The sequence below is a fragment of the Danio aesculapii genome, chromosome 3 (genome assembly GCF_903798145.1).
Source record: "Danio aesculapii chromosome 3, fDanAes4.1, whole genome shotgun sequence".
Classification (NCBI taxonomy): domain Eukaryota; kingdom Metazoa; phylum Chordata; class Actinopteri; order Cypriniformes; family Danionidae; genus Danio; species Danio aesculapii.
Genome location: NC_079437.1, coordinates 56,272,686 through 56,288,777, shown reverse-complemented (window position 1 = coordinate 56,288,777; position 16,092 = coordinate 56,272,686). Strand labels below are relative to the sequence as shown.

General features: G+C 37.8%; 1 protein-coding gene across 1 annotated transcript in view; it reads left to right on the top strand.

The window, feature by feature from the left end:
- The first annotated feature begins 1,273 nt into the window (after nucleotides 1–1,273).
- The window catches only part of cyth3b (cytohesin 3b), a 120,327-nt gene continuing 105,508 nt past the window's right edge, over nucleotides 1,274–16,092 (top strand). Inside the window, exon 1 of the mRNA XM_056454266.1 lies at nucleotides 1,274–1,590. Coding sequence (XP_056310241.1) covers nucleotides 1,572–1,590 — 19 coding nt within the window. The 5' untranslated portion in view covers nucleotides 1,274–1,571. The remainder of the gene's footprint in view (nucleotides 1,591–16,092) is intronic.

The following is a 16,092-nucleotide window of genomic DNA, read 5'->3' as shown; positions in this document are numbered from 1 at the left end:
GCTTTTACCATTCGGGCATTTTGTGGAATGAAAAGTTCTTCACAGAACCGTCAATTCAAATAAACAACCTCATTTTAAAGACTACTTCTACTCGAGTGTGTGTGTGTATAAGCATTTTGATTTGAGACTATTGAAGGAGAAAATTCCATGCGAGAGAGAAATAAAGAGTCGAACTTCATTCTTGAGGAGTTTGGTAATGTGTATAAAGAGAGCAGCTCGTCTGAGAGGCCGGCATGCCGTAATTGAGTCCATGTGTTGGAGAAACATACAGTCACAGTGTTGTGAACGTCCCCGTCAGACAGTTTTCTTCACCCATTACAGGAGATATAAGCCTGTGCCAGAGATTTATTTTCCTCACCTTCAGGAAAAGAATATCACTCCCCTGTTAGCTGCGTTCGTGGAGGCTGTCCAGTTTTAGCTTCCCTTCGCGTTTGTGTACTTTATGTGAGTTTTGGATCTTTATATATCTCTATAAGAGCTTTACTGAAATACAAAATTGGCTTTGATTTTTTTTTATTACACAAGTCGATGATAATCTTAATAAATAATGTTAAATGTCCAGTCATTATATATTAATGTGATTATAAATGCTATTTAATGACACTAATTTCGGATTATTTTTATTTCTTTCTTTTTTTTTTAACTTGTATTCGATTTTCCTCTAAATGTATGCACAATTACTTCATATACTTATATAATAAACCTCTGCATTATTTTAATGTACATACATTTTTTTACAATTTCTGTTCTGTCTTATCTATTATGGCTGTAATACAATAAATGAATGAATTGATAGGGACGCCTACTAAAGTGAAGGCTTGGCTTATGAATATTAATTACCCTATACGTTGCTTGTTTTGATTGGCTGAAAGGCGTTGAATGATCATGAATTATGTAATGTTTTAAATTTCACAGCCTTTTTAGGAGTGTGTGTGTGCGTAGGTGTGTGTGTTTGTTGATAGTCTGTCAAAACAATCATAGTAGAGTACTTTCAAATTGAAATTAATATTTTAGGGCTTCATGACGGTTACCAGGCATTATTCATTCATTTTCCATCAGCTTAGTCCCTATTTTCATCAGGGGTCGCCACAGGGGAATGAACCGCCAATTTATCCCGCACATGTTTTACACAGCGGATGCCGTTCCAGCTGCAACCCAGTGCTAGGAAACATCTACGCACCCTCACGTCAGCATTACCTAATTAATATTCAACTATGAATCCTTTGTCGTAGTAGGATTGGCAGCTCACGTGCAAAGGGCGGGGCAAGTGTGATGACGTGTGACGGTCGCTGCGAAACAGAGATGCCCGTGTGTCTGGAGCGCTTATTCCGCTGGATGTTATTGATCCACGCCAGTGAATAAACCGAGGAGAGCTGAACACCCTTCCTCCGTCCACAGAAACATACGGATTTATTCGAGGACTGAAGACAGAATCTCCGTTCATTCCGCATTAAACAGGACCTGTTTGTATATACAGCAAATAAAGAGCCCTCATTGTAAAGAATACATCGGTGTCGGGAGCGCGCTCTCATCACATCACTTCAATATTTTATTTGCGCTTATCTGCAGATATGGACGAAGATAACCAAGGTAAGACCTTCTAGTTTATAATGAAATGTGTGGATATGTGTGTACACGTGATCATATTATGGATCAATGTAATGGCATTGGAGACAGATGTGATATCATGAAGAACCAGTAGCATTCATTGCTATTTTATTTAGCTTTACAAAAGCAAACAAAACATGATTCAGTGTTTATTAAAACTCAATTACATATCATGGGTACATTTCATGTTTATTTTGTATTATAAGGCCTAGCAAAGTCTTTCAGACTGGCTTAGAAGGTAGTTATAACCTATATAATAGATAATAAACTGTCAAACAGTTCTAAGAGCAGCTCATAACATTAACTCAGAAAATGCCACATAATTTCATTCAAAGAAGTGAACTGGTAATCTGACTGTGGTTTTTTTTCTGTTTCTCTGGTCATATGAGAAACTTCATTGGCTTTAGGTGCTTTAGATCAGCCAGAATAAATATTTAGCACCACTTATGGCTCTATTTAGTGGTTTTATTTAGCACAATTTTATGGTTCTATATAGCACTTATCGTGATTCTATACAGCACCATTTGACAAAGGTTCTATTTATCACCTTAAAAGATTGGTGCTATAAAGGACTAAAAAGGTTCCCCTGTTATTACGAGCCAAAGAACCAGTTTTGGTGTTATTTAGCACCTTTTTAGGAGTGTACTGTTTTTTTTAGAAAATCCTGACTCTTGGCTATTTTTTAGTAGTGTTATTTTTTAGAAACTCTGATCAAAATAAAGAATTAAAATTCTGAAGAAATAACCCGCCCAATATCTAGTTAAACTGAACTCTTGTAAAAGTCATCACTTTGCATTATGGTGACCCACATATGAATGTGAAAGATCTTTGAATATAGTGTTTAACAAGTCCAAACTGTGACACAATCATAAATGATTATACTGGGTTAAAAAGAAGGTACAACACAGACAATATACCTGTGTACAATGTTTTTTTGTGGTGTGTGAAACTATATTGGACGTTCTGAAGTAGGCATGGGCCGGTATAAAATTCTGACGGTATGATAACCTTGGACAAAAATATCACGGTTTAACAGTGTGATGGTATTGTGATTACTATAAAATATATTATATTTAAATGTCTGGGTAAAAACAGGGCTTCTGCAGGTTTCATCACTTCAAATTGAAAGACCTTTTGAAATTGAAAACTTTTAAAGACCTTTTTAAGACAATTATGAATGAAACTTCAGACTTTCACATGGCAAAACGCTAATAAATTTCAGTAATAACCATTGGAATTTTTTTACTTGCCCCATTAAAATTAAAATTCAGTTATTTCTTAGCCATATATTTTAAATAATGTGTCAAAACAAGCAAACTGTAGTTATATACATAAATATTTTATGAGCATAACCTTTCTTAAAAAAAAAACATGTCTTAAAAGCTATAATAAACAAAAGTTATGTATATAAACGGATAACATTTAACCAAATGTTATTGTAAAGATGTAAGGAAGACAATCAAACCATATTGTTAAATAGTTAATTTTGTTAAACGTTTTGTTTTTTTACATGCATTTGTTGGTTTCACCGATTGGCCATATAGCTTTACATGGACAATTAGTTAAAATTAAGATCTGTTTAAAAGTATTTAAGACCCACAACAGCATATTTCAGTAAATTTAATACTTTTTAAGAGACATTTATAATATTTTGGAGCAGTAAACATGTCCGGCTGGATAATGAAAATGAACCATTGACTTCTGCTGTTTTCATTTGTTTCAAAAACACAGATGTTTTTTGACAATTTAAAACTGCATCTTTGGATATCTTTTCTACTGGAGATACTGTTGTCCTAAAAAACCTTTAAAAAAGGAAATAAAAAATCATATACATACTTTAGGAACGGTATTACAGAAAAATTTGGCGCTTTTAAACCTTGACTTTTCAAACCGCGGTATACCTTGAAAATGGTTATCATTCCATGCCTAGATGACCTATACACTTCAGTCCACCAGTGTTTGTCAAGAAAGAGACTGTGGGTTGATAATGCCTGCTGATTTAATTTAGCCAACACTATACTCCCCATGCTCTGGCTTTTGGAGGATGCATATCTCCCCCACTTTCACTGTAATCCAGTCAGAGCAACATTTGAAAGCCGGATATGCTCAACTCTGTGGTTGAAGGATGCATTAATAGTGGTGTAATCGATCTGCATTTCATCAGCTTTTAAAGTTTTAATGTTACGGGAGAGCGTTGGCAAATGTAGCAGAATTTTATGTGCATTTTGTGAGGAAAGAGGCGACACGGTGGCTCAGTGGTTAGCCTCACAGCAAGAAGGTCGCTGGTTCGAGTCCCAGCTGGGTCAGTTGGCATTTCTGTGTGGAGATGTTCTCCCCGTGTTGGCGTGGGCTTCCTCCAGGTGCTCTGGTTCTCCCACAGTCCAAAGACATGCACTATAGGTGAATTGAATAAACTAAATTGGCCGTAGTTTTTTGAGTGTGTATGGATGTTTCCCAGTATTGAGTTGTAAAACATATGCTGGATAAGTTGGCGGTTCAATCCGCTGTGGCGACCCCTGATGAATAAAGGGACTAAGCCAAAGGAAAATGAATGAATGAGTACAGAAAGAAACTTGTCACCATGATGCTAGGATGGAAGAGTTTGCTGTGTGCTTCCCTGGCCTCTGTGAATAATTTCTGAGTAACTCTGGGTAGGGCTGGGCGATTAATCAAAAAGTAATCGAAATCGACATTCAGAACCTATAATTGATCAAATTTTTGCAGGATGATTTTTTCAATTACTTTCCCTGTGTCACGTGACCCTGCTCTGTTAAAGGCTGTGGCTGATTTATTCTTCTGCAGCCACTTTGCAGCCACATCTGATCTCTGGTCAAGTAGGACGATGGACTCATTCTTGAACCTTACTTTGCACTACATTAACGATGATTTAAAACTTGTCAGTGAACTATGAGGCAAAAAAATTAAATAAATGAATAAAATAATTGTTCATTAATCGTAATCAAATTAAAATGTTCAATTAATCGAGATGTAGGCCAAATTGCCCTGCAATAATGCCACAGACAGACTAGAGTTTGAGCTTGCGAAATTCTGTCGTACGGCACTACGAAAAGGGGCGGGATTAAACAAGATAATTAGACATTTAAAAAAGCGAGCGATTGGTCCATATATAAATTTCCCTCCAGAAAGGTCATGTTTTCATCCTCTACTGGTCTCACGCAGTCAAGTGATGCGATTTCACAGGTTAGAGTTCACCAAATTTGAACTTTGAAACGCAGTGAACTGCGAAACTTGACGCACGAACTTGCCTTTCCGCTCTGACGCATTTGCGTGCATATGAATGGAAGTCTATGGGGAGAAAAGTCCAGTGTAACCACAGCTTTACTTTAAGCAATTTTAATAGGATGTGGATTGATGTAGAGATCAATAAGTACCCATATACTTCTTCAAAAAGGGATAGTTCAGCCAAAAATAAACATTTCTCATTATTTCAGTTTCCCAGTACAGGGTTGCAGCTGGAAGGGCATCCGCTGATAAATAAAGGGACTAAGCTGAAGGAAAATGAATGAATGACTTATTTTTCTCAGTGAATTTCCTCATCATGACCCTCAAGTGGTTCTAAACTTTTATGAATGATTGTTTCTTTCTTTTGAACAAGAAACAAAATATTCTGAAGCATGTTGGAAAAAGCAGCCATTGCCATCCATAGTACAAAAAACCCCAGATAATACTATGTAAGTCAGTGGCTGTTTATTCCAACATTATTCAAAATATCTTCTTTTGTGTTCAACAGATGACAGAAACTCTAACAGGTTTGGAAGAAGTGAATGATGAGTAAACAATGAACGTTTTTTGGGTGAACTGTCAGTTTAAATACCTATTTTTTTCTACAATAGATTTTACTATAGGTAAATTAAAAAGACTAATACAACCAGATCTGCCATTAATATGCAATGGGAAAATCTTTGCTTTTAAACAAAGAAGCTTTAATAAAAATATAAAAAGAAAAAAAAAGGCACTGATAAAGAAACAACCAAACTAACAACAAAGAAATATACAACTATATTTAAAGTTGTTGCTTGTAATTGTATCAATGGAAGCAAAATTTAGCAAAAACTATTTTACATATTTCAGAAGGGAACTTCTAGTCTGATTCTTGTAAAAAATACCATACTTAACATATTTAAATGAATCAATTTTAAATGGAAAACTTTCAAAGTTTGTTATTAAAAAAATACAAAAAATTGAAATTTTTTTACAGCACCTCAAGCCCACTCTCAGCAACACCAATAAATAAATAAATAATTAATAAGTGAAGTTTAGTTATAAACAAATTTCGAGAGGCTCACGTGCTTATGATTGCTAGTGGCTGGATCCGCATTATCCAATTCTCAATGCACCAATCAGACGACTCCTAAGCTACTACAAATACGCTGGGTTACGTACCACCACTATCTTCGTTTTGAAGAATCCCCCCATCCACCCCTACTCCTCCTTCTTCCTAGATGGGTGACACGGTGGCCCAGTGCTTAGCACTGTTGCCTCACAGCAAGAATGTCTCTGGTTCTAGGCTTTACCAAACCAGCAGACATTTCTGTGCGGAGTTCGCATTTTCTCCCCGTGCTCACGTGGGTTTCCCCCGGGTTTCCCGGTTTCCTCCCACCGTCCAAAAAACATGCAACATAAGTTAATTGACTAATCCAAACCGGCACTATAGACATGCTCCTAGTAAATGGTTATCTCTCAAGAGCAATCACTGGCTGTTCATTGGTTATTACAGCGGGGGAGTTCTCGAGATCTACCTGAGCTCAAACTCCCTTCTCGCCTTGCAATGGGAGGGAGCCCCGGGCTCGAGGATCTTATGAGCTCAGGGCTCTCTCCCGGGACAGCATGCCAATCAAGCTTATAATTAATCATCAGCTAAGTGTGAACTCTTGAAACTATATTTAAATTGAGAGTAAGAAAAAAAGTGCACTTGTTTTCATCAGCTATTTCTATTTATTTAAATAATACTATTTAGTTTTTTGTGTGTAAATGAATGTTTTTAGGTTTATTTGGTGACCTTTATTTCATATTTTGACTTAATGTAAGTGTTCTTAAATGTAAGTTCACCCAAAACAAAGCCAAAATTTCTTTGCCATTAGTCATGCTTTTTAAGGTTCTTTGCGCAGTTACACATCATGAGGATAATCCACAGATAAGAGTCCTTGTGTTATACTATTTCTCGCTGGGGAAAATAATAATAATCATGTTCAAGGCATATGCTGAACATAATGAGGTTGCTGGTTCACTGTGAGGACCTGCTGACAGTCAGATTGGTGGAGTGTTTGGACACTGGTTTGGTGCCGGTGTGGAGCAGCTTGCAGATGCTCTGCTTCAGACTCTCAGCTGGACTCTGCTGGCTCTTCTGTAAAGCTGCTGTGTGTCCCTGCTGGCGAACTGTAATCAATGCTGAGTCCACTGTGGGAGATCTCAGCCTGAACCCGCCAGAGAAATCTGCTGGACTTAGAAACAGCACGCTGGCATGAGCTGTGATTGGTGAAAGCTCGCCTTGAAAACATCAATGAAAGACTCTTTTCCTGATTCTTTTCACTGAGACGGACAATGGGATGTCTGGATTTATATAATAATACACCTATTTTGTAAAATCATACACAAAGAAATAGTAAAAACAGAATGCACACTGGGTTTGTAGGTTTGTAGGTAAAAAACTTAAGCTCAGATGTTGATTATAAAATACTGAAATACTGTGTAATATGTGTAATATACTAAATTGTACGAATGAGATTGTACGAATTCATACAAATTAGCCACTAAATCAAAATGTTATGAATTGCTGTGAGATTGTGTGCTAATATGTTATCTTAAAGGTGCCATAAAACTCAAATCTGTATACCTAGGTATAGCTGATAATAAGAGTTCACTACATGGGAATAGTCATACCATGAGCCTCAAACACCACCGTTTCCTTAATTTCATGTAAACACAGTGAGTGTAAACCCCCTGTGGCCCATCAGAAAGAAACACAGACTGTTACGTTGGACACAGTACTACCAATTAGCATGCCCTGAATATTTGCATGTACTTTAGCTTAAGTTTTATGTCAGCTGGACTTGCACCAGTAGCTGAGCCTTTAGTAGTTCGACAGCCAAGCCATTACCTTAAAAAAACAAAAACTGTTATCTTATTTTTAAGTTTATCTAAGCTTATAATAAACTTACTATGTATGTGAGACCCTTATTTTGAAAACGGGAGATGCAAGGAAACTAATAAAGCCAGCTGTAATATTGCTGTGTCTGAAATCACATACTTCAATACTATATAGTATGCTAAAAACAGTATGCGAGCCGATGTCCGAATTCATAGAACACCTGAACAAGCTAATCAGTGTCTCCAAGATCATTAATTATCTATAAGCAGGTGTGTTTGAGTTGAAGCTAAACTCTGCAGGACGGTGGCCCTCCAGGACCGAGTTTGCCCACCCCTGGTATAGACTGTCATATTGGGGTGATAAAAACACCCATAGTCTGTTTTTTTCCAATTTAACAACATAAAAACGGTGGACTAATTGGACCAACCGCAACTTGACATAGGAGTGGGGTCCCCCCGCCCACCAATATTGATTGACAGGCGCACATTACCATATACTCAGTTTGTTGTTTCACGTCCGCCATTTTCAGTGTATGAGTCAAAGCGATGTCACCAAAGGAACACCTTTGCTCTACTTTTGGATGTAAGGCTCATTGGGCTCAACACATTTGTCTTTCTGCGAATGAGCAACAGAGATTTTACATTTAGCGGGTATTTGCGCTGAACACGCTGTGAATGCAACGTATCGAGATTCGGGCCATTAAAAACAGCTGATCCAGTGTCTTTCAGCACTCTCTCCGAAAACACTTGACTAATTTTGGCTGGCGTATCAACATTCACCATGATCGCTCTCATCGGCGCCATTGTTTGTAACTTTAGGTGGGTTTGCAAACCTGTGTACTTTTCATTGCGTCTTCCTTAAACTTCAGCCAATTGCATTTCCCGCGGTCACAGAAGCTCCCTGTCATCTCAACTAGGTGCGGCTGTAAATTGTGAGCGTGTTGCCTCGTGTGCGCGTCCCTCCATTGGAAAAAACCAACTTGCCTTAGTTATAGCCTCAGTCAAAGTTAATCCAGTGTGCGTGGTTATTAGTCTCGGTGAACAAACTCGGAACTTTAAACTCGCACACAGTTGGCATAACTTTGTTTAGTTGCCGGAGTTTTGTTCTGTGCAGAAACACGGTGTTGAGAAGCCTTTACGATTAATTAACCGTGACGAGTTAAAGGCGGTTAATAGTGAAACGGTTAATCATTACATCCCTATACGGATGCATCGTTACATACTGTAAAACTATACAAAGACACAAGTGATTTTGTAACTACCACTCTGACACATTCTGGCACATTAGGAATATTGATTCCTCAACAGTCGTCTCTGCTTGGTCTGTGTCCGAGTCGTACATGTACGGCTGAATGCTAGTCCTCTCACTCATGTTGCTTCTCTCTGTCTGTCTGCCTGTCTGTTGCCATACACAAAGCGGGGGAGCTATTGGCTCCGCCCCCTTGTTAAGTTGGGCGGGAATTTTCGTGTCAGCAACACACCCCTAAAACAACGACCCTTATACACGCCCCCAAAATGACACTTTTTAACACATTATAATAAAAATCTGAATTGGGTTTTAAACTGAACCTAAACTGGCACACTCAGACGAACCATAATATTAATATTAAATCTTAAAAAAAGACGTAAAGTAGGTGCCCTTTAAACTGATGATGATTTATGTGCTGATGATTCTGCAGGAAACACCGCGCATGCATAAGGACATCTGTCAGGCCGGTTTTTGAGTTGGGTCAAGTCACCTTTCATCTGATGTGAATCTTGGACTTTCATATGCATTCACATCGTTGCCTGTTGAGAGAAAATCCCTAAACCATGCGTATTTCTGATGTAGCTGAAGTTTTCTTTATGCCAAAGAGAGTCACGTCTAGTGCTTATGCCAGCTGATGCCACAAAATGACATGTGAAGTGACACGGTCGTGTTCTGCAGAGTGGGATACTGTATAGCAGGATTGTGTTATGAGGAGTATACAGTGAGTCTTTGTGCTGCAAGGCTTTGGGTGTTTTTCTAAGCGTGATGTATACAGTATTTCATTAACCCACATGACGTCTGCAGGGAAACCACCAGCAACACTACAGCATGACAAACATCAGCCTACACATCAAACCAGCAGTGATTCACATGATTCAAAGTCACCATTGTTTCAAACACCAGTTTCAGATACTGTTCCAAAGCTGCAAGGCTGTCTAAATGCAGAGCACGACATGGTTTTGTCAAGTACGTTGCGATCCTGGATTAACATCTATGTTGGTCCTGGAACATTCTTTTTGTTTGAAAATGTAATCCATACATATTCCCTACCCCTAAACCCAACCATACATGTAAATTGTTCCCAAATCAGAGGGGAATAATAGTTGGATAACAATCATGTAGAAGTGCATAAACTTAACTGTAAACCTAAACATAAATGTTTAACGTATCCCTTATTCTGATTGGCTAATTGGAATGTTGTTCCAGGATCAACATAGATGTTGATCTACTTGGTGAAATCAGGTTGGCGTAAATGTCGTACATATGGTTGAAGTCAGAATTATTAGCTCCTCTGAATTATTAGCTCTTCTGTCCCCCCCCCCCCCATTTCTGTTTAATGGAGAGAAGCTTTATTCAACACATTTCTAAACATAATAGTTTTAATAACTCATCTCTAATAACTGATTTATTTTATCTTTGCCATGATGACAGTAAATAATATTTGACTAGATATTTTCCAAGACACTTCTATACAGCTTAAAGTGACATTTAAAGGCTTAACTAGGTTAATTAGGTTAACTAGGCAGGTTAGGGTAATTAGGCAAGTTATTGTATAATGATGGTTTGTTCTGTAGACTATCCCAAAAAAATTAGCTTAAAGGGGCCAATAATTTTGACCATAAAAATGGATTTTTAAAAATTAGGAGCTGCTTTTATTCTAGCCGAAATACAACAAAATCAGACTTTTTCCAGAAGAAAAAATATTATCAGAAATACTGTGAAAATTTCCTTGCTCTGTTAAACATAATTTGGAAAAAAAAAAAAAAAAAAAAAAAAAAAAAAAAAAAAAAAAAAAATATATATATATATATATATATATATATATATATATATATATATATATATATAAAAAAAAGGGGGGACTAATATTTCTGACTTCAACTGTACTTCATGGAAGTATCCTAACAGCAATCAACCTTTTAAGGGAGTGTTTTAAAATGCACTATAAGTGACGCTAAAGGTGATGAAACCTGGGCAACCTTTAGAGACGAAGTGTAATTATTTAGAGCAACAACAATGAATTGTTACCATCTCCTTCCAGCAGTTCATTTGCCCTCAGAATCTTTAATCAAATATCGTAACTTTCCCTTCCCCCTCGAACCAACTTTTCTTTACTTGTGGTCACATGGAATGCCTTTGGAGAGGGGTTTTCAGTGCGTGACTCGCTTCTGCTCTGCCTTCATCCATTTGTCAATCTTCTTTCATTTTGTTAGCAACATTCATCTTTCAACAATCCAATCATTTTTCAATGAATGAAATCATGCATTTTTTTCTCTAATTTCAGGACAGTTTCAAGTGGATGTACCTCACGGTAGAAGAAAAAATGACTCAATTTAAGATTAAATATCTTAACTTCCGTTTCATACCAGATTTAAAGCTAATATAATGAATGCGCAACATTGAAGCCCAAAACAATCTCACCAAAACTTTAGACCTAGGGAAACATATACAAGTAGGCTAAATCACTTACTCACCTTTAAACAGTTGGCATTGTATGCATTAAATTACGTTAAAACCCCATGTTTTGTCAGACTCCCTATTTTTTGCGATTCCGCGATCGCTGAATCCAACACAAAATCAACAAAAACTCGCAAATTTTTGTGATCCTGCAAAATTCTTAATTAAACACAAAATAATAAACATTTTTTTTAAATAATCTCATAAAACATCAAATTTCAAACCATGTAATCAAAATATATTTATTTCAGTTTACAATAAAATTTCACATGACGCATTTGCAGCGCACGTGATGTATTTGAGTGTCTCTCAAAAAATGACATCTCACCTGGGCCCTCACAATCATTACATTACATGGGGGCGGAGGGGTGTTTTGCAGCCTGTGCAGTAAGCGGACGTGGATGAAGTGTGAGGGATTTACATGTGAAGTCAATGCAAAGATGTGATTAGACATCCTGTGGCGCAAATTGGGCGTTTTGTGCATTTGACGCTCTTCCGACTGCAAAAAAGTGTGAGCAAACATCTAGAAAACGGAGCAATGGAGCAGACGGAAAAGCAAGCAGCTTACAGTTATAGAGATTGGTTGAAGGATGATGGCTGCTGGACTTTAACGAATTGAAAGACATTATTTGTGCTTCACACATATGGCTGGTATTATGGTGTTCATGAAATCGATTTAATTTCGTTTAACTCTGTCCCTGCAGTTAACGAGTGAAAACCAAAACGCTTCCCTGCGATGAGTTTTACCGCAATCCGAGTTTTAGGTGTATTAGGGTAGGGGAAGCCCTAACGCATTTCCTGAGTGAGGTACATGTCATATCCTCTGGGGAGCGAAATCTTAGAGAGAAAAAGTAAGTTCGTGCATAAAAATTATACGACCTTCCTTTGGCTTAATCCCTACCGTTTTAGATGTTTTAGATGTTGTCTTGACAAGAGACTAAAATAAAGAAGCTTTATTTTTATGATTTGTGTCAGATTGCACACCTAACATATTTATATATATATATATATATATATATATATATATATATATATATATATATATATATATATATATATATATATATATATATATATATATACATATTTTAATCGCAAAATTGTCCTCAAATTTCTGGGAATTACCCCCACAAAATCATTTTTATGGCAAAAAATCCCCCCAAAAATTGCGAAAAACTAGGGGGTCTATTTTTTGTTGACAACCACAATAATAAGCCATGAGTTCACACTCCTTTTTCTCATTCTACTGCCGCAGAGCAATCGCCATCTTGTTTGAATTATTCTGATAGCCCCGAGTTGGTCACGTGATGGCATTCTGGCATTCTCAATGACCGATCCAATAGATCCAGATATAGGTTTCTTATACATTTTCTATGCAAAAGTAGCCAAGCAACATCACTTGGCAACATTGCTCTAAAGGTTGTACAATGGATTATCCAACACAGGGTCATTGTGATTACGTAGCCCTCTATACATTTCTGGAGTGCGTATGGTACGTATGGCTGCATTTTGTCTTTAAAATAAACGCTACAGGGCGGTATGATGCCGTCGACGGCTTCTGTTTTATTTCAAGTCACCGGCTGACCGCTTACCTTCGTGTGGAACTGCTTTTTCACTGTTACCAGTTTGCCCAGTGGCTCGGCGCATGAGACGGAGGACTTGAGATGTGGAGTGACCACGTCAACCACAACGACAGGGTTTGTGTCTGATGAAGATTGGTTCCAGAAAGCAGATAAAACAAAAACAAAAGACATAAAAATAAAATAAACAAGTAAATAAAAGGGTGAGAACGTGGTAAGATCTAAACGTGGTAAAAATGAGGCAGCCGCAAGGGCTTTTGTTTTTTTTCTGCACTGCTTTTCAAACCACTGTCGGTTGGGTTTAGGGAAGGGGGTGGGTGGGTCAATCTGCTTTTGAAAACACTATCAGTTTGGTTTAGGAAAGGGGTCGAGTTTGGGTATTGTTGGGTTCGGCTAACCAGCCAGTTGGTCAGCATATACGGGGGTTCATATCCACAATCAGCCTGGGTTGACATCATTACCTTAATATTACGTTTCCCTTCCTTCTTGAAATAACTTTTCTTGAGTTCTGGTCACATGGAATGCCTTTGGGGAGGGTCTATCAGTGTTTGACTCGTTTCTGCTCTGCCTTCATGAATTCGTAAAGCTTTCATTTTGTTAGAAACACCCATCTTCCAACAATCCCATCGTTTTCCAATGGACGAAATCATGCATTTTTTTTCTCTAATTTCGAGAAATTCAATACCTGAAAAAGCTTACACAGTGGCTTCTGGTGGATTTGCGAAAAGAAAAAAACTGCAAAAGAAACGTAGCTCCTGGGACGTATTTCGTGGTGTCCAGAAATGTATATGGCGATACATATCCACAATGAACCTGGGTTGGCATTATCACCTTAATATTATGTTTCCCTTCCCCCTTGAAATAACTTTTCTTGAGTTCTGGTCACATGGAATGCCTTTGGGGAGGGGTTATCAGTGCGTGACTCGTTTCTGCTCTGCCTTCATGAATTCGTCGATCTTTCATTTTGTTAGCAACACCCATTTTCCAATCCAATCGTTTTCCAATGGACGAAATCATGCAATTTTTTTCTCTAATTTTGAGAAATTCAATACCTGAAAAAGCTTACACAGTGGCTTCTGGTGGATTTGCGAAAAGAAAAAAACTGCAAAAGAAACGTAGCTCCTGGGACGTATTTCGTGGTGTCCAGAAATGTATATGGCGATACATATCCACAATGAACCTGGGTTGGCATTATCACCTTAATATTATGTTTCCCTTCCCCCTTGAAATAACTTTTCTTGAGTTCTGGTCACATGGAATGCCTTTGGGGAGGGGCTGTCAGTGCGTGACTCGTTTCTGCTCTGCCTTCATGAATTTGTAGAGCTTTCATTTTGTTAGCAACACCCATCTTCCAATCCAATCGTTTTCCAATGGACGAAATCATGCAATTTTTTTCTCTAATTTTGAGAAATTCAATAGCTGAAAAAGCTTACACAGTGGCTTCTGGTGGATTTGCGAAAAGAAAAAACTGCAAAAGAAACGTAGCTCCTGGGACGTATTTCGTGCTGTCCAGAAATGTATATGGCGGTACGTATCCACAATCAACCTGGGTTGGCATTACCACCTTAATATTATGTTTCCCTTCCCCCTTGAAATAACTTTTCTTGACTTTTGGTTACTTAGAATGCCTTTGGAAAGGGGTTGTCAGTGCGTGACTTGTTTCTGCTCTGTCTTCATGAATACGTCGATCTTTCATTTAGTTAGCAACATCCATCTTCCAATCCAATTGTTTTCCAATGGACAAAATCATGCATTTTTTTTCTCTAATTTCGAGAAATTCAATACCGGAAAAAGCTTACACAGTGGCTTCTGGTGGATTTGCGAAAAGAAAAACTGCAAAAGAAATGTAGCTCCTGGGACGTATTTCGTGCTGTCCAGAAATGTATATGGCGATACGTATCCACAAAGAACCTGGGTTGGCATTATCACCTTAATATTACGTTTCCCTTCCCCCTCGAAATAATTTTTCTTGACTTTTGGTTACTTAGAATGCCTTTGGAAAGGGGCTGTCAGTGCGTGACTTGTTTCTGCTCTGTCTTCATGAATTTGTCAATCTTTTATTTTGTTAGCAACACCCATCTTCCAATCCAATCGTTACATGACAGCAATCTACTATAAACTGGAATTTTTCACATAGGGCTGCACAATGTATTATTTCAGCATACTTTAGATATCACAATGTGTGCATCCGCAACATCCTGCATGATCTGAAATGTTAAGTTAGGATTATAGTTGACCAGGAGTTCAGAACACATGAGATTTGTGTTTAATCATAATGGAGTGAAAATTTATCAACTGCATTTTTCAAGGCCTGTGAGAGCATTTCAAGAGAGTTTAAAGCCGTCAGGCTCAAGAAATTGCGACTTTAATCAAAATCACAAAAGATTTTGATGCTGGCTGATCTGAGATGGATTTACTGTATGCCATGGTGCTTATGAGTTTGGCCAAAGCGAAGCATTTTTGAAGGCGGACACAAAATATGCAGCCTGGCAAGTGGATTTTGGAACAAAAGCTTGCGTTTCAAGGTGCTAATAAAACCCTTAGCGTTTGTTAACTGATTTATAAAAGACTGGGTTGTTTTAAAAAGGACTAGATTCCTGCAAATTCCTGTTAGACTAACATTAGCGCACAGGGTTAAAGATTGAAGAAGGCAAAAATTAGAAACACATTTGCACAAACAATACAGGAATTTATGTTGGCGTGAGGAAAACTGAAGAGTCTTTCAGGAAAGCAGACTGCAGACGAGTCTCTGGAGTGTTGGAGCATGTGGCAAAACGCATTCCAGGCAGAGAGAGCCACTCTTTTGAAGAGCAGCATTTTCACCGATGGAGGAACGGGATACATCAGTAGGGGTGAAAGGGAATAGATTATGTAAAGGATTGAAAATTGTTGGAGTTGATGAAGGATCAGGAAAAGGGGTATCTCTTGGATATCTTAGTCTGTCCTTCCTCCAGTATGGGCTTCCTCTCTTCAGTATATGTCCTCATAAAGAGGTTAATAAAAAAATATTTAAGCATTTCTGGCTGAAACTATTTACCATCAGTGACCTTGGAGCTCAAAGACAGCATTATGTTTCATGGGTATATTTTT